This window comes from Seriola lalandi, unplaced genomic scaffold, assembly GCF_002814215.2.
Source record: "Seriola lalandi dorsalis isolate HSWRI2012SDOR001 ecotype SW California unplaced genomic scaffold, Sedor1 jcf7180002054677, whole genome shotgun sequence".
Taxonomy (NCBI): Eukaryota; Metazoa; Chordata; class Actinopteri; order Carangiformes; family Carangidae; genus Seriola; species Seriola lalandi.
Window position 1 is genome coordinate 1,849,963 of NW_019525230.1, and position 18,790 is coordinate 1,868,752.

General features: G+C 43.8%; 2 protein-coding genes and 1 pseudogene across 4 annotated transcripts; 2 read left to right on the forward strand and 1 right to left on the reverse strand.

Moving 5' to 3' along the window:
• Positions 1 to 7,714: 7,714 nt before the first annotated feature.
• LOC111666484 (myocilin-like) lies at positions 7,715 to 10,195 on the forward strand. Its single transcript, XM_023421812.2, has 3 exons — positions 7,715 to 8,373; positions 8,857 to 8,961; positions 9,067 to 10,195. Exons 1-3 carry the CDS (start codon positions 7,887 to 7,889, stop codon positions 9,867 to 9,869), a joined length of 1,395 nt encoding a protein of 464 aa, XP_023277580.1. The 5' UTR covers positions 7,715 to 7,886; the 3' UTR covers positions 9,870 to 10,195.
• A 2,492-nt stretch (positions 10,196 to 12,687) lies between these two features.
• On the reverse strand, positions 12,688 to 15,628 carry LOC111666506 (polyisoprenoid diphosphate/phosphate phosphohydrolase PLPP6-like; annotated as a pseudogene). The gene is made up of 2 exons (XR_015438193.1): positions 14,785 to 15,628; positions 12,688 to 13,205 (listed from the first exon to the last, which is right to left on the reverse strand). The product of XR_015438193.1 is annotated as a polyisoprenoid diphosphate/phosphate phosphohydrolase PLPP6-like (transcript).
• LOC111666496 (peroxiredoxin-6-like) lies at positions 15,628 to 18,573 on the forward strand. Of its 2 annotated transcripts, none has more exons than XM_087178151.1 (5): positions 15,628 to 15,769; positions 16,418 to 16,547; positions 17,381 to 17,530; positions 17,709 to 17,855; positions 17,970 to 18,573. In XM_087178151.1, exons 1-5 carry the CDS (start codon positions 15,678 to 15,680, stop codon positions 18,108 to 18,110), a joined length of 660 nt encoding a protein of 219 aa, XP_087034277.1. In that variant the 5' UTR covers positions 15,628 to 15,677; the 3' UTR covers positions 18,111 to 18,573. The 2 variants fall into 2 exon arrangements, with proteins under 2 accessions (XP_087034277.1, XP_023277595.1); XM_023421827.2 differs by having other exon boundaries at positions 15,635 to 15,769; positions 16,391 to 16,547.
• Positions 18,574 to 18,790: the final 217 nt, after the last annotated feature.

Here is an 18,790-nt window from a genome sequence, read left to right on the forward strand (position 1 = left end):
TAACAAGTGTCTCTCCTCCACTGGCTGATATCTGCTATCCTGAAATGATCTATGAGGAGAGATCTAATTTGCTCCTCTGGGCCCTTCGCTGAGAGGTTGAACAGAAATCCGACACACTATACATCAAGGACATAACAGGCAAAGCTCCGTGCCCCCCACCCCCCTCCCCCTGCCAAAGACAGTCAAATCTTATCGATTTATTCAGTATTTGCCCTTTTCATTATGGTCAGGCCTCCGGAGATGAGGTCTAGTTGACATATTATGTTGTAGTGAGCTCGATTGCCACTAGATGGCAGTAGCAACATGATCACTGGTTCTCTGCGTTTGGGTCCAGTTGGTATTCACTGGATATCTACTGAAGGTGTATGGATGGATATTACACCTGAATTGATCTTAGAACTTCATCTCTGGACTCTACAGTTATGTCAGAGAGAAAGTAATAGTAGTACAGTCACTATAATGGAAAAAAAAAACTAAAGTAGGCTTATATGCAATTTAAATTCTGCTTTGAAGTGCGTGTTTCTTTAGATTTCCAGTGAAACTAAATCTGTTATAGGATATAATGAAGTGTTATACTGATCATCTGACTGCTAGACGGCTGTGATTCATCTCAGGGTCAACTCCTGTGAATTTACCTGACAGGGAAAGGATGTGTGAGCAGGGGTATCCAGTAACATCAACATCAATCCAACACCCTCTCTCTCTCTCTCTCCCTCTCTCTCACCCTGAACCTTTCATCTCCTGCCAAAGATCCTGTTTCCTGAGGTATCTGGGGCAACAGGAGAGTTGGTCTCCAGGTCAGTCTTTAAGGCTTAAAAATATAGGTGGGCCTGTTTTTAGACCAGGAACTGGGAGTCACTTCACCACTGACCTGTGCACCTATACAGCAGGGGCACCTTCGAACTGAGCCTTGAGGTGGACAGGGTCCCTGAGTCATTCCAGAAATTATACTTATTTATTGGTTCAGAGCTGCTAGTGACATGTTTGGGGGGGGGGGGGGGGGGGGTAAATCTCTCAGGGGAACCCCTGCCACCTTGACGGACCTACCGCACTGTCACTGTTGTTGTCAACAGATCACTATTTGGCAGTATAGCTCTGTAGATAACAAAAATACTGACAATAAAACATAGATTGGTGGAATGCTGTGGCATTTTACATAATTTATTGTAAGTTATATTATATATTACACTGTTTTTATCATAATGTATTATATTAGAATCTATAGTGCTCTATAGTTAACTCCAGGTCATATAAAAACACCACAACTTAGCAGTAGTGGAAGACGTATTCAGATTTTAGAAGTTAAAGTAATACAACAATAGGAAATCATATTCTACATATCACTTTTACATGTACATGTACACACATGCAGTATATTTGTATAATATTAGTTATACATATACTTACTTAAGATATGTTATAATCTCAAACTGCTTTAAAAATATTTACATATTAAAGTGTTGAGTGTCAGAACAGTCCTTTAATGGTTAATACATCACCTCATTGATTCAAGTTTTTGTAATTGAAAATAAACTATTTTAGTTAAAGTCTTTTCCATGAGATGTTTGTTTTATTTTGTCCACCTTGGCTCATGTTGGTCCCAGAACATTACGGATCTACAGTATACTGTTAATGTTTCATCATGAGGATGAATGATAAAGGCTAAAAATGGACAACAACAGGAAGCATGCACATTCTGTTTAAATGAAATACAGGATGCTGTGCTGGTGTGTGCATGTGCATGTGTATTTGTTTGTCACTGTATGTGTATTTTGAATGAGAGACAGATGGTGGAGTGCTGGTGGAGAACAGATTATTGGCTTCAGGTCAAAGGGAGGCCAGGGAGAGTAGTTATAAACATGTTGGTCTCCATGCACCACTCCATCATCGTTCTGAATCATCCATTACCCATGCTTCATTGCAGCACTGTGTTTTCACAGGATGGTGCTGTCTGCTTACCATGTCAGAGCTCACAAAATGACCTTACTGTCTCCGGTTTGAGCGGTACCACAACAGAAGTTGCTGTTGCAAGAAAGGTCACAGTTTTGTTTTTTTTTTCTGCATAGCTGCACAAGGAGCCACAGACAGCACTGCAGGCGCAGCTGTTGAATCTGATACAGCCTTAGATTTAAATCTGTTGCCAGGGAAGGAATTCAGTTGATCTTGCCCTTTCTTCCTCTCTTAAATGAGATTACAAGGCCACTGAGATAAGCTAAGGACAAAAGGAATGAGCTCCTGTCATTTCAAGATGAAAACAGATCGACGATTGACGTTTGCAAGGTTGCAAACTATTCAGGGCTCCGGTGTTTGAGGAAAAAAAATGAAATGCATAGACTTCCATTTTCTCCATTCTCCTTATTTGAGCTACCTTGATGGCTAAAGTTGTTAAATTGTTGCCTGGCGTGCAAGACAGTGGAAAGGCCCTGTTGTTAAACTGTCATCAATGAGGGAAAACAGTGGCCCCATTATGTAACACACCACCCTTAAAAACCTAAAACAGTCTCACACACAGACACACACACACACACACACACAGATGTGAATAACACATAGATGGAATAACAGTGTGTGTTGTAGGTAAAGAAAAAGAGGAATTTACTGAAACTGTTGAATGTACGTATTAGAGCCGCTGGAATCCTGTAACCCACACTTATAAAAACAATGTGCCTGGAGGGGTGACACTCTGTGAGAGGATATTACAGGAATTACAATGAGCAGGAATTCCATTATTTTTACCCTGTGTATTTACATGGCGTAATGTCATAAAAGACGGAGAGATGGACATCAGTGGCCACGTTTCCATCACATTTTTGCACATTTTTTTTTTAGAAAAGTCGACGAAACACACAATAGTGATCTGTCTGTGTTTCCGTGATATCATTCCAATTAAACGTGACGACAGATTTCCAGCAGCCTGCCTCTCGGTTTGAACTGGCTCCCTGGGGCCTGATACGGCAGGGGCCACGACTCAAATGGTAAAAAAGTATTTCCATTTCAATTTTCCAAATACTGCTTTGTCGAATAGTCTGAAAAACCCCCTCGTGTGAGTGTATACATATTTTCTTTTTTACATTTGAGAGATTTCTCGAGAATTCATGTGTTTCCATTACTCGTTTTTAAGTTAACAATTTCAATTTGCAGTTATGGACAGTTTACATGGCAAAACCTGAATCTAAAAATGTAAGACTTCTAAGGTGAGCATCAATTAGGCTTCAGTATGTTTGTCATATTTTGATATTCTTTCGATATTGTTATTAGAAAAATACATATTTGTACAAAACACAGTCACGTGCTAGCATGGCTTTGGTTTGTTAGTTTTGCTAGTCAGTGCTCTCTGTGGGTTTTGAATCTTTATTCCATGCTAACATAAGCTAACGGTGTTCTTGCTCTAACAGACAGGTATGAGAATAGCAGTATCAATCTTCCCCTTTAACTTTCAACAAGAAAGTGAAGAAGCATATTTCCCAAAACTCTGTCTTTAAAGATTCCCTCCAGATGTTTGAATATATATAAATTACTCAGCGCCCCAGCGGCTCATCTGGTAGAGCACAAATCATTTAGGCTCAGTCCTTACCACAGAGGCCTGGGTTCGAATATGACTCAGGCCTTTGCTGCATGTCATCCCCTCTCCCTCCCCCCTGTCTCTCTCTCACTGTCTCTATCATAATAAAGCCAAAAAATAACTTAAAAACTACTCCATTTTAAATAATAACATGTCAAAAACCTGGTTAGAAATTCTTTAAATGACGTCTACGTCTCAAAATCCTGGAAAAAACATCACATAAAGGAAGTAATGGTTGTGTCATTACGTGAGAGCTTTTCACACCATATCACTTCCTGTGAGGCTTCCAGAGAAAACCGACACCACCTGACACCAAGTGCAGACAGTGTTATATCAGCTGGATCTGATCTGTTTGTATGTGATGGTGTGACTGTCTGTGTTTTCACAAAGGACACCGTGGAGCCATGCCAGTCTGTCTGCATCAGTAATGAGAACTTCTGGTGTAACACCTGTACTGACCTGTCAAAGGCCAAACAACACCTACCGTGCTGCTGCACAGTTGTGTGTGGGCGTGTTGTCCACTGTGATTATACCCTCACGGTCACAGCAGACAGGCAGACAGACAGACAGACAGACAGACAGACAGACAGACACGTCTAATGCTTTTCTCAAGAAACACAACACACTGACCCTTTGTGGGCCCATTCACTGAGCGCTAAACTACACAACTATGTTCATAAATGCTCCCTGTGAATGAAACGCCATGACTCATTTGAGCTTCGGCAGCTTACATCACAACATATTCAAAAGTGTCAAGGCGGTCTCACTCTCTCTCTTAAAAAACTGAACAAACAGTAACATTCAGAGAGAACGGTTCAGGCTCGTGCTCTGTACTTCCAGTCTGAGCACTGAGGCATCCTGTAAAAATGTCACCTGTACCGTGAGGTGCGAGGTTGTGTTTGAGGGTGTTAAAACCACTGAGCGCTCAGTGCTGCTCTGGTGACTGTTTGCTTCATGTGTGCGTAACATGGTAGATCTAAAAGCCAGACTGGCACCCACATAAATGCCTGTTATCCAAGACTTCACACTTGTAAATGCACGTCTGGTGAGCCAATGATTGTTCTGTGTGGGAGTTGCTCAAATTTGCTCTTCATCGCCACTGAAATGTCTATAAATGATGCTGTCAGTGTCTTAATGACCCAGGTTGAGACAACTGGCGCATCGTTTGATTTTCTAACAAGCCCACTTTCCTCTTCTTGTTCTCAATAACAGTTGTGGTAGCTGCTGTGTAAACAACACTGTTGAGCACTTCATTTTCCACGTGTCTACCCTGATTCAGCAATCACACTGTTCCTCTCATCTGTTTTGTTTTTGACTCGGTGATGCCAATACTCTCATGAGCCATTCCTCTGTTTCCTGTTACGTAACATTATGAAATTCATATTCAAACATGCGGCAGTGAAATGTCCCTTCAGGATTACACAGTGGAAATCCTGCACTGCCAAGAATTTGGGGACTGTATTTTTAAAGACTATTTTAAAAAACCTGCCAAAATAACTGTGATGTCTACTATTTTTCTCCATCAGATGATATCACTCATTTGTTATTGATCTATTTATAATCTTTATTAACTAACTGGTGAAACTGGATTATTTTTCTGTGTAGTACTGAATGTTTAGCTGCTACTAGTGTCACACATAACAAAACGTTTCAGGCTGAATTGTCATTTTCACACGTCAAATTAAATATGTGTTTAATAATGAGCTTTACAGATGCAGGTAAGTTGATTTTTTTTAACCTTTGACAAAGACAGGTGAGCTTCCTCCCCCTGTTTCCAGACTCCTGACCACCTGAAGCTGCAGCTGCCTTCGACTTTATTGTGTTTTATACCGAGTTTCAGCTCATTGTTCAACTGTCCGGCCCACAACCTCTGTTTTGGTTCAGTCTCACAACTCTAATAGCGTTTGCTTTCTGTCGCAGCAGGAAGTTGTTTTCAACGACAAAGCCCCAAATACAAACTGTGCACTACCTGCTCAGCATCACACAGCAGAGAGATAGTTAGCAACTAGCAGGTGAACACTATGGCGCAGAGGATAAAGACGCTTTCCCCGGTAGAAACCCAACGCAGCGCATAAAGAGAGAGGACATTGTACTTACACTCATCCGGCGACCAGAGGCGCGACTCTCGATACATGATAAAGTCGCACCGGAAGTGCCTCGTGTTTAAACGATGAAACCGTTTCCTAACAAGTTTGCAATATTAGCTTAAAACGGCGACGATGTGTCAATGTTTAGTTCCCAACTTACTTCTCCTGCCCCCAAGTGGTGCAGCCAGTCATTGCTTTTTAAACCCAAACAGTTTTACCACAAAGACATCATTGGTGTCTGGCTCAAATTTGGGAAAAGGTGTATAAAATGATGCACAAAGCATTTCCATTTGATTGAATGGTGACAATAGACAGTGTAGTGGTAAAGATATAGACTGGACATTTAAGGGTTAGAATAAAAATAAAGTCCTAGATTCTCAGAAATGCACTGTACATGAACGTAGCTTGAGGACATGAAAGCCTGGTATCTCACGAACCTGAGAGAAGTAAGAAGCAAGAACATCATTTATCATCGTCATTTAAAAATGTACTCTTAGTTGAGTTGAGTGTTTCAGCAGACAAACACTGAGGTCCTGGGTCCCAGTAGAGCTACTTCTGCATATAGCCAGACTGCCTATGGAAAAGTTTGTGTGCACATTGTCATCTCCTGTTTTCTTAGGGACCGACAGAGGAGCTGGGGCTAACTTTTACAAGTTGCCTGAGTCGTAATGTTACATAAGAGAAACGCACCTCAGCGGTAAAAACATTGTGGAATACTGGTGACTTTCCATGGGCCATAAAACAGACAGGTTAACTAGGCAGCAGATAGATCTTGTGGAACCAAACACAGATGTGCACTGCAAGCTGCTTTTGGGGGGAAACTGGTTCATTGCTGCTGGTATTTATGAAATATTTTTGTGACAGTCAGTGTGGAGAAACTCAGCATGTTGATTAAGACTAAAGGCAAATGAAAAAGACAGTGGTGAAGAGCTGTGGAGGAAACGAGAGGAAGTGCTACCAATATATATCTACGACTAATGGCCTTTATCCCCTGAGAGACCAGAATAATGTGTTTTTGCACACTTACAAGGGGTTCACTTGTGCTGGACTCCGGTGGTGATATATTTGGTATTTCCTCTCTCTGTTCAACACAGAACCAGAACAAGTCCCAGTCACATCACGTGTAGACAGCTGAAACACAGGTGGGCCCTATGCCTCAGTGGGTTTAGAAAGCCAGGGATGGCACTAAATTCTGTTCAGACATTCACAGTTCCCATGGTTCCCCATCAAAATAACTTTGGTGATCACCTAACCCAAAGTAAAAATGTAGGATAGATTGCCATTAACTTTGGTACAGACATTCACGTCTCCCTCAGGATGAATCGAAATAACTTTTTTTTTTGGCTAATGTTAGCATGCTATGCTAAGATGGTGAACATGGTAAACATTATACCTGATCAGCTCTTCAAAGCACCACTATGCCGGAGCGTAGACTCAAAGAGCCATTAGTCTTGTTGATTTACTGGCACGTAGAGTTTTTGGGAATTTATGGGGCTTCATGGGAAGAGAAGAAGAGCAACTCCGCCACCTCTCCGTTTCTTGCCAGACAGCCAGCCTATCCTCCTGTGCCAGACATCCTGTCCAGCTGTGAGGGAGGAGACCAGCACCAGCTTGCACTAAGGCCGCCTTGCTGTTGAGCGTTGGTGAATGTCGGCTTCAGATTCCCGAATTCTCCTACCCAGGTCATAAACTGTTAATCACAAGGTGGTTTAATAGTAAAACTATCAGTCACGGAGGAAGTAAACAGCGCCACAGCCGACAGCCATAAAGAGATGCTGTCCAGTCAAAACAACCTGCAGAGACATACCAACATAACTTTTTCCATGCAGGAAAAAACAAACATCAAATTGTGTATTTTTCCACTGGTACTGGATGAGTTTCACATTGTTTGTCCCTTTCAGTACACCTCACCCAACCACCAGCAAAAAGAAGAAACACGTGGACCTTTACACACACACACACACACACACTCCACACCCCCTGGCTATTTCATTCCCTGCCACACTCCTCGTCCCCTCCCACTCCCTGACAGTTAACTGTATAAATATCCTACTCTGAGCATTGCTGGAATTCAGACACTGACCTGCACTGACCAGGGATACTCAGGTAGGAAGAGCCTAGTTAAAGACAGTTAAAAAGGGTCTATCCTCTAAAGAGAAGAAGAGGAAGATAAACAATTGAATCTCTGCAAATACTCCTAAACTAGAAGGTCAGTGACTCTGTCTGCCCCCTCCACAATGTGGCTCCAAGTGTCTCTCCTGTGTCTGTCCTGCTTAATTCTGTCATGCCAGAGCCAGGCTGAAGACCGAGCCTCCCTCCGCCGCTCCAATGACCCTACTGGACGCTGCCACTACACCTTCACCGTGGCCAGTCCACAGGAGTCCAGCTGCCCTGGAGGCGGCGTGAAACCCGAAATGGACGGAGTCTTGTCCCGGCTCACACTGCTGGAGGCTTTGGTCAGCCGGCTCATAGCAGGAGCGGATGGAGGCACTGGCGGGAGTGCGATTGAGTCTAATGGTGAAGAGGGTCTCCAGGAAGCTTATGCCCAGGTTACTGGGGAAAGAAACCAGCTGCAACAGGACAAGGAGCGTCTGAGCAGGCAGATCCAGGAGCTGCAGAGGAGGGTGGGCGAGCTGAGCCAGGAGGCAGAGAGCCTCAGGCAGCTGCCCTGCAAGCAAACACACACCTCAGGGGGGGCTCAGCGTGAGAGCAGACCTGCCAGTGGTATGTACAGCAAAACAAATCCCAATTTCTTTATTTTCCACATTTCTTTCTGTATATTCAGAGTTTTTTGTTTGTTGGTTTGTTTGTTTGTTTGTTTGATAAATGTAGTTGTGGCTGACTCCCCAAGTATCCCAGGGCAACAGATCAGGTTGCAGTTAGCCAGGTCGAGTAAGGGGATAGGAATTTACAACAGACTCTTCTTTCATGGCTTTGTCACTCATGCGTGAGTGTTTACGTGTGTGTGATCATTTTTAGGAGAGCAATAGCAGGGTTACAGGGGGAGCCCGCTGTGCTCTGAGGCAAACATATGAGACACTTACACTTTGATGTTGTCTGTGTGTTGGGACTGACTCTGGTTTATCTGTGGCTTACTACTAAAAGTTTTTTTTTTTCTGTCATGTTCTTCTCAAAATTCCTTCCCAATCTGAACTTTAGTGTAATATTTTCTTTACATAACTTTCTCCTTTATTGTGTCTCTCCAAGACCCTGCGTATGATTTTGGGAATGGGGCGTACCAGGAGATGAAGGCTGAGGTGACAGAGGTTCCAGCATCCCACCTCATTCCTGAAGGAAATCACAACTTCACGGGTAAACATTGGTTTTCTGCTGCCCTCGTGATGGGGTATTGATGCAGTTTAATGCCTTTCAAAGCATTGAAAATGTATAACGCGTACCATGATGTTTTCTCCTCAGGCTGTGGAGAGCTGCTGTCAGTGGGAGACCCTGTGTTGCACAGGAAGGCTGACAGCATCACCGGTAAATATGGAGTGTGGCTGCAAGATCCCGAGCCTCAGGGCCCTCTTTACACCAACAAGACTGTGTGGCGTATCGACGCAGTGGGCAAAGACGTCCGTCAGCTCTTTGCATACGAAGACATGGAACAGTTCTCCCGAGGCTTCCCTATGAAGGTCCTGGTTCTGCCGGAGCCTGTGGAAAGCACAGGGGCAACCATGTACCGTGGCTCCATGTACTACCAGCGCAAACGCAGCCGTACCCTGATCCGCTACGACCTGGCCTCTGAGAGCCTGGCATCACGTCTGGACCTGCCTCATGCTGGCTTCCATGGCCAGCACCCTTACTCCTGGGGAGGCTACACCGACATCGACCTGGCAGTGGATGAACAAGGCTTGTGGGCTATCTACAGCACAAGCAAAGCAAAAGGTGCCATTGTGATTTCACAACTGGACCCCGAGAGCCTGGAAGTGAAGAAGAGCTGGGAGACCAACATCAGGAAGAACACAGTGGCCAATGCTTTCATGGTGTGTGGACGTCTGTACACAGTGGCCAGCTACACCGCACCCAACACCACCATCAACTTTGTGTTTGACACAGCCACCGGCGTGGGGCGGGCAGTGGCCGTGCCCTTCAAGAACAAGTACCGTTACAACAGCATGTTGGACTACAACCACGCCCGGAGGAAGCTGTATGCTTGGGACAACTTCCACATGGTCACCTATGACATCAGACAGGGCAGGGCCAGCCATGGCAGCAGCTAAAGAGGACACAGACAGAGAGAGACTGCTGTTTACTGGACTGTGCTAATGCAAGAGCAAGTGAATGGGATAAAACATATAGTCATTTTAAGTGTATTGAGGTTATTTCAATGCTAATCTATGTGTTTTTGTATCATTAAAATCTATTCTGTCTATTACTATTGTAAATAAGATGTATTATGACAACACAGGAATATTCATGTAGCTGTGATAGAACTCTGATGATCTCGGTTATTATTACAAAAAGTAATAATGGTAAATAGTTTTGTTGTCTGTCAGTAAATGTTTTTGTTTTGTAAGTTCTCAATAAAAACTTTAAAAAAACAAAACACTGTTGTCATTGTTTTCAACTCCAAAATCACAGCTTCAGAAACGCTTTTTTGTTTGTTACCCGGTCACCACTGCAGCAATTTAAGCTTTAATGTACTGAACCATGATGCTGTAATATGGAGCACCATTTATGCAAATAATAGCTTTAACATTTTGTCACTAATACACGTTAAGAAGGAAAGTTTGGTCGTGTTGAGATGCAATATTTTTTACACATTATCAAAACTTGAAGCTTTCCCTGTCATAATTCACGTAATCTCACACACACACACACACACACACACACACACACACACACACACACACACTCACACACAGCTAAGTACATCCCAAAACATTACAGTATCATGAGGAATTGCATGCTAAAGATCAGGAAACAGCATTACATACAGCTGCTCATACCTGTGGGTGTGCACAGCAACACCTAGTGGTAGGACAGGTAACATTACAAGCAGACAGATTTGGAAATGATTGATAATGATATTGAAATTGAAACTGCAATAGAATGGGATAAGCAGTGCACCATCATGATAAAATTAACTGCAGGTATTAATGGTGGCGCAAGCAATTCTGAACGCAACAGCAAAACAAACACACCTCTCCCTTCAGTGCTCCTCCAGAAACTCCACCCCCTCAAATTCACCAACACTTATTGCCAAGGCAACAACACAACGGCAGAATCCAGAGGCCTTCTACAGCATGCACACAAACACATCAGCCAAAACGCACTGGAGTAAAACTAGGTAGAGTGAGTTATTTAGACGGTTGTCACAAAACGAAATGACAAAAGAGAGGACTGTAGGTTTGTAGGTAAGCTAACAACGAAGGTAATGTTACCTGGTTTAGCATTTTAGATTAGGTATGTAACAAAATAAATCCAGTGTGCTAGCAAACTTGTTTTTAGATCTTTGTGGTAATACAACCCTTTGATCATTATGTGGACAAATACTATGATATGGAGCAAACTGCAGCTACAGTTGCTACTGCAAAGCTAACATGCAGAGACAAGACAGTTTCCTGTGGCCAGCACACCAGTAGCAGATGTCGATACTCACACCTCTCCTGCTGTTATAGCTAACATCACACTGACAGCATATCATGGAAAACTAGAAGCCAAGCATGTCTGTTACATGTGTAGATCATTTGTGTGTCCCTTACCGGAGACACAAACATGTCACCAGCACCTGCTTGCCCAACCAGTTTGGGTTAACCATTACAAACATAAACAAACAGGACAAAATAATACTGACCTAATGTCTCTGTAAAACAGAAATAATAATGTTACCCACCTGTCAAGCAGAAGCAGAACAACTGCCCCATCCGTCTTCATGCTTTTCAAGTCTCTGAGGCATCTCCTCCATAGTCTGACTGGCCATCAGGACTGGACAGTGAGACAGTGGACCGTCAAAACAACAGCAAGTTTTTACTGGCCCCCACCCGTCTCTTTCCTAGCCTTCTCTGTGTGCCTCTCATTCGCAGTGTTGGCCTGTCACAGCAGATAAGTCTAGGGGTGAATTTCTTTCCTAGTCCAACCATGCACACTCCATTGTTGTTCCCTGATTTTAGTATCTCTCAGTAACAATGGATAATTATTATTATTATTGATTCACAAAGGCAAACTCAATGTAAAAAGAATTAACAGGAGCAGCGCCACAACATGCTAATTTTAGCTGAGGCCAGAGCTTTGTTAAGTGTTAGCAGTTAGTTTAGAGGTTTGGGAGTTGCTAGCTCTCCTTGCAAACTGATATTATTGTTGGACTTTTGCTCATGTAAGTAATTTCACACACATACACACCTTCCCCTCATCTGTATTGTGGCAGATAGATGGATAAGATCTGTACAAACCCTATGCTGCTACTTGCAGGCTGCAACTGCATTTTACATGCACACCTTCCAGCTGTTCTAGATCAGTCATGCACAGGCAAAACTAAATGACTTATCTGCTCTGCGGGCTCTTTAACAGTTTTAAGCCGAATCCACATAAACTCTCCACGTGTTTGTGAAGTGTATTTTCAAAATTACAATGGTATGTTAAAAAAGGGGGTGGTGACAGCATAGTTTATCAACAGTGTAAGAGGAGATGGGATGTATTACAGTATAATGACTGTCAGGAGACTCAGCAGCAGCTGATGGAAACTTGGGTGAGTGTGAGTTGACTTCATCCCCACCAGCGGTCACACAAATAGCGAGAACCAAGTGTGGTGCTGCAGCATACAAAACCACACACTACTTTTGTGACAATGTGCCACCAGCGCGGGAGGACTGTGCCAGTCAGTTTCAGTAAGCACATCTGGAAATGGTGCACAGCTTACTTTGATTTTTTATTAAAAAAATTAAAACTAATTAAATTCAGCTTTGGTTTCAGCGTTGTGAGATTAAGTCCATGCATCATTATTGTGCAAACAAGTGCATCTTGAAGGGAGAGGCTACAACTCGCCAGCGACTGCCCAGGCCGTCAATTCCAATGCATAAAGATTCAATACACAATAAATAAAGTTCACTTTTTAATGGTAGGGAAACTTGGAGTTACACACACTTCATGCTACATGTTTTTCCCCGTCCATAAAAGCTGAGACACCGTACCACCAAACCTAATGCTTCCAATCTGCCATCCAGAGTCCACCATAGGCCCTGTTGAGTCTCTCTCGCAGTCGCATAAGCATCATGTCCTGGAGTCCCAGGTCAACCACAGCCTTTCCACCAAGCCGTACTGGCAATAACCCATAACCAAGCCAAAGCCCACATCTGTCACATAGTGTCTGGCAAGCAGCAGCCGGGACAGGCTCACCAGAGCGGCCCATCCCACCACCAGGACCCGCATGGAGGCTGTGTCCACCAGCTGGGCTAGGAGGAACCGGGCACACATGGCCGCCCGCGTGGCGTGGCCTGAAGGGAAGGAGTAGCGCTCCACGAAGAATGTGGAGAGGATGTCAGAGCGGCTCTGGGCTGGCCTGCGACGTCTGACCAGAGTCTTCACAACTCTGACCAGCAGCAGATCCAACAACAGAGCTGTGAGGAGAAACAGAGAAACAACACTGGTTTCAGTTTGCATGGCTGAAAACATTTTTATTCACAAAGCAACTCTGAGGTCAGTTTTCCTCTAACTGCAGCGGCTTTCTACAGGAATATAGTGTCTAGTTTCATTTCATCTTCTCTGTTTTGTCTGTTCACTTATGCCAAGGCCCTTCAAGCTAGTATGGTTCTGTTTTTGCTGTATGTTTAAAGTTTACTGTTCATTAGTTCTTAATTGAGTACAGTCAGTGTATTCTTTATAAAGGGCTTACAAGTGTTAACTATTTACTGTATTAATGCTCAATAAATCACTTCCTAATTCTTTATAAATAATAACTGATATAGCCTATTAATCAGAACATATTTTTGTGGAAAATGTTTGTGTGGTATCCATCCTTTCTACTGTAGTTAATAATAATGTAGTAATAAATGTTAGTAATCTGTCAATAAATGTTTGAGTTTCTAGCTTTGTAATAGGTCTTTAAATCTGCAGTTGTGTTAAGAAGTAATTGATATATGTTTTCTTCCAGAAGTCCATCCAACTGAGAGAGCAAAAGGATGAAGTCAATGTTTTACCAAAGAATAATCACAACCTGGCAACCCCAAAGCTGTACTCATTAATATCTTTGCTGATCTATAAAGGGCCAATAAATTATTCTACCATTAATATGAATCATTAGTTACCACAATTGGACATCCATAAATTGTGAGATATCAGAAAGCGGTGTCAAAGGATCTTTTACCTTTTAATAATATTGTGTCTTATAAAATGAACTAAAAAAAAACTCATTAGTTTCGGATTGGTCTACAGGAAGAGAAAACAAGCCGCAATATTTCCAAAACATCGTGTCATCTTAGAGACTGTAGCGAAGAACAGATCAGGGACTCCACCGGAGCACAGGGTTTGACCTCAGAGCTGTCAGTCAGCAACTATAATCCATATGTGCAAATACAGCAACATGCGTGTCTCATGCATGTCTCTCAGTGGCCACAGATGCAGTCAGCTGCAGCTCAAAAGAGAAACCGTGCCATGGCTGTGTCTCGGTCACGGGGCCGCGCAAACAGCCTGCAGCTCTACACTAATGCATTATTTGACACTTGGGTGGACTGACGAGGCTTTGGCCTGATGTGTTGAGCTATTTGAATATTAACATCATTCAGCTCTACAGAGCCACAGAGGCTTCACTTTGGAGTTGGCAAAAGTGTGCGTAATAACGCATCGGCTTTACGCGCAGCTAATGTGGTGATAAATAAAGGTGCGTAAACAACAGACACCTGAATGACATCAGGATGATACATTATTCTGAGAGTGTTGTATTCAGGAAAGTTGATGTCACAAAAATCATGTTTCTTCGAAGTTTAAAGAGTTTCAAGCTGACGTGCCACGTGCAGGACAAAGCAAAAATGCCTAAAAGCCTAAAGCCTAAATGTGGATGTTAAATAAAGGGAAGGGTTATCTGTTGGTCACAAATAGCAGTTTTAAGAGGCGGATACTACCACTGTTGAGTCTGTCCTCCATTTACCTACTGAGGGTCACACCTGACTCAAATTCAAAACAGGAGACACACATTTTTACCCAGGGCCAGATTCAGCATGATCTCCTGCTCCGCCACCGTCTCTCCCCGGAGCAGAGTGTACAGAGTGCCGACGAGCCACGGGATGACATGCCCGGAGAACTCCACCAGCCGCACCAGGGGCCGTATGCTGCCCCACGGAGACTCCTCACAAGCGCACACCCCGAGCCGCTTGGACACCCACAGATCTATCGCCAGCAAAAACCGGAGCGTTATGGTGAACATGGGCTGACTCACACTGGCGGAAAAGTCTTCGGTTTGAGCGCCAGAGGAAGAGTAAGAGCAGCTGGAGCCCCGGCGGCGGACATGGCACTCAGATGATGAGCGGCTCCCACACGCAGTTCCACGGCAGCTATTCCGTCTGGACGCTGGTGAGGACATTTTCGTTTGACAGTGTCCTCTGTAATCTACCCGCCCTTCTTTATGGACCCCCAGTCAACACTTTAATCCTGCTGCGCTCAGATGCAAAACATCCTGCAAACTGCACAGTCCGGTTCAGAACTGGACTGCTCTGGTCACGTGGCTACATCATCCTCCCCATTAACATGCAATTAAAAGAGTATTGAGGTTTAGAGGTTTACATTTTGTGGTTGTAACTTCTCAACCAAATGCACTGATTCTATAAATGTTGCCATGAAGGGTTTGAGTGTTGCACTTTAACAAAATGTCTACATTCTTATCGGGAAACTGGGGCGTGCGTAAAATAAAAGGTCACTTGCGACCCAACGCGCCCTGAACGCACCACAGTTAATGAGTCTGGTTTGTCATATGCTGTCCTTTACAATAGATGGGTGTGTAGATAGAGTAGCCTGCTCATGGGGGAAGTTTCCGCCTCTTCCTCTTCTCATGCTGTCTGTCATCAGAGCAGCTGCTGAACCTCACGGTCACAGTGAATATGCCGGGACTGCTGCTCGGAGATGTATTTCCTGATTTCGAGGCAGAGACCACCACTGGCAAAATTAAACTCCACGAGTTTCTGGGTGATTCGTAAGTAGCCATATTGATTATGATTATCATTTATAGATTCTTAGGCTTTTGGAGAATTCAGTTAACATGAGAGAGGGAACTTGAGAGCTGGCGAGAATACAGTTCCTGTTACAGCTTCCTGACTTCTGCTTTGAACATTACCAATTATCTATAGCCTGTCAGCAAAAGCTATAAGCCTATAGTGATAAATGAGTGGCAAGTGAGAATATAAGACTTTTTAATTTGGTGGAGAAATGGACAGGTTAATCTGCCCTGTTTTACATCAGGTGCACAGCTGTTTATGACCTGACCACAGGGCTCTGGACCAGAGTGAGATGATCCAAATCAAAAGCATCAGTGTGCTGACCAGGCCTGAGGTCGAACCTAATACCTTTATTTTTTATAGACTTTATTATTTTTGCAACAATGGATTGACACAGAGGTCACATCCTGTTATTTACACCAGACAGCTTGTATTGTGCAACCAAACAAGAAGTAAAAATAGTTACCACATCATCAAGAGGTGTACGTCTGATGAGAGGAAGCAGAGTCAGACTGAAACCCATTTGTGAAATATCAGATAGCATCTGACCCCGAACAACATCCTACATCAGCTTCACCAACCTCTTCCTTTCAACTCAGATGGGCAGTCTTGTTCTCCCACCCCAGAGACTACACCCCCGTGTGCACCACAGAGCTGGGTCGAGCTGCCAGGCTGCACAGCGAGTTCAGTAAACGCGGCGTCAAGATGATCGCCCTGTCCGTCGACTGCCTGGAGGATCACCATGGCTGGACCACGGTGGGATGGCCACTGTGTGTTTTCTGAAACCACACACAGAGCTGACATCAGTAAAACAGAGAGGGCATCAGGCTGTCTGTAACGGGCCAACTTGGCTTTGTGGCCGTAGATGGTTCATGACATACTGAGCATCAAAGTCTGATTGAGCAGCTGTTCCTCTGCATTGACAGTGACTTTTCTCATTTTAAAGAAATTAGACGAGTTCCACACAAGCCTTGTTTTAGCAGCAGGTTAAAGGACACGGGTGACTGTATTTTAGTATACTGCAGGTACTAACTAACTAACTACTAACTACACACTCAAATAGAGTCATGTAATGCTGTCCGAAATTATAATTTCATGTTAACTAGACCAGGGGTCCTTGATGTGGTTCCTGAGGGTTCCCAGCAAAAAGTGGAATAATTAACACAGTGACAGAATGTGTGACTATTTAATCATCGGTTTCAAACACTTTCTGTAATAAAACACCTCAAAGAAAACATCTTATCAGATGTGGGTTCATGCTGCAATTTGTGTCAGGTTAGGGGGCCTTGATGTGGAAAAAAGTGAGAACCACTGAACTAGACATCTAAAGAAAACTTCACTTTCCCATGCAAGTTAGCCTCATGCTAACAGTGATATCTTGATATGTGGTGACCTGCAAATTTAAAATACTTGCAAAATGAGGCTTCGATTTTACAGGCATAATATTTATTTTATTTGTGCTGCAATTTACTTGAATATTTTTCTTTTATGTAAATATCACTTAATTTATTTGTTTATGTGAGACAGAGCTTCATCAGTTTTGCAACTAGTTTAAATAACTAATGGACTTGTGTGTCTGTGCTAACTAGGACATCCTGGCCTACAACTGTGAGGAGTTTGACGGCTGCTCGCTGCCCTTTCCCATCATAGCGGACAGTCAACGGGAGCTGGCAGTGGCCCTGGGCATGCTGGACCCAGACGAGAAGGACAAAGACGGCATGCCAGTCACTGCCCGCTGTGTGAGCGCCATCACACTCTCTGCCCAACGCAGAATTTAATTTGCTTATTTTACAGACAGCCTTGAAAACTGGTGTCTTATCTCTGTTTGTGCCTGTGGAGAAGGAGATATCAGCTCCTCTCAGTCTCAATCTCTCTCTCTCTCTCTCTCTCTCTCTCAATCTCTCTGATTGTGGTTAGGTGTTTATCATCGGCCCAGACAAAAGGCTGAAACTGTCACTGCTCTACCCCGCCACCACAGGACGCAATTTTGATGAGATCTTGCGGGTGGTGGATTCGCTCCAGCTCACAGCAGGGAGAAAAGTGGCTACGCCCGCTGACTGGAGGGTACAGTGTGTCACACCTTTGTTAGTGACCTGTGTTGGCACCAATTACTTCAGCAGCTGGCTACAAAGATAAACCTGTTTTTCTTTTCCGTGTCTGTCTCTCCCCACCCGTCAGCCTGGGGACTGTGTGATGGTTCCTCCGAGCATGTCTGAGGAGGAGGCCACCTCTTTGTTTCCAGCTGGCGTCTACACCAAAGACCTGCCCTCTGGCAAGAAGTACCTGCGCTACACTCCCCAGCCAGAAGCACAACAGTGACACTCCACCTTCATCTAACAGCTCTCAATGGTCCCCTGGTCTTCAGGGCCTGAACGACTGATGTCCCCCCCCCCTTGATATGGGAACATACATCCTGAATATGGCAAAACAAGTTTCTATTTTTAAGCAGGGACATTGTCTGGTGTGAAAAGTGAGGTTGGTGACACAGTGCCCCCTTTTATTTCTGGACCAGTGCAAAGAGGAAGTGGTTTTCTGCTGCCATTTACACACAGAATGAGGTCATTACTGCACTGAACACAGTTATCCATCGGACTGATCTTTCCCAAACCAAATGCACAACATTATGGATTACATGGCGTAATAGTTGGGAGAATTTTCTACTATCAAATAACTGATTGTAATAACTTTTGATATACTGAACCTGTACTCTAATGATTGAATGTATGATGTGTGAATTTCACCTGTGTGGGACAATAAAAGCATAACAAGTGACTAAATACTATCACTGCATTCTCAGTTAGTTCTGTTTGACGGCAGCTGTTTGTTCACCCCTTCCTCCTCACCTGGTCGAGAGCATCAGCGAGGAGCTTATCTACTTTGATCCTGGGAACCGCCGGCAACAGGCTTCTCTCCATAGGTAGCAGACTGGAGACTTTAAGACCAGTGGACACGTTACACACTGGAAATAAAATGCAGTGAGGAAAGAACAAAGGACAAGG

Bases quoted from the DNA above. Each gene is read 5' to 3' on its own strand.
- LOC111666496 (XM_023421827.2), top strand. From the start codon at position 15,678: ATGCCGGGACTGCTGCTCGGAGATGTATTTCCTGATTTCGAGGCAGAG. The intron at 15,770-16,390 runs GTAAGTAGCCAT...CTTTCAACTCAG, and splicing joins CACGAGTTTCTGGGTGATTC to ATGGGCAGTCTTGTTCTCCC. The intron at 16,548-17,380 runs GTGGGATGGCCA...TGTGCTAACTAG, and splicing joins ATCACCATGGCTGGACCACG to GACATCCTGGCCTACAACTG.
- LOC111666484 (XM_023421812.2), top strand. From the start codon at position 7,887: ATGTGGCTCCAAGTGTCTCTCCTGTGTCTGTCCTGCTTAATTCTGTCA. The intron at 8,374-8,856 runs GTATGTACAGCA...TGTCTCTCCAAG, and splicing joins TGAGAGCAGACCTGCCAGTG to ACCCTGCGTATGATTTTGGG. The intron at 8,962-9,066 runs GTAAACATTGGT...TTTTCTCCTCAG, and splicing joins AGGAAATCACAACTTCACGG to GCTGTGGAGAGCTGCTGTCA.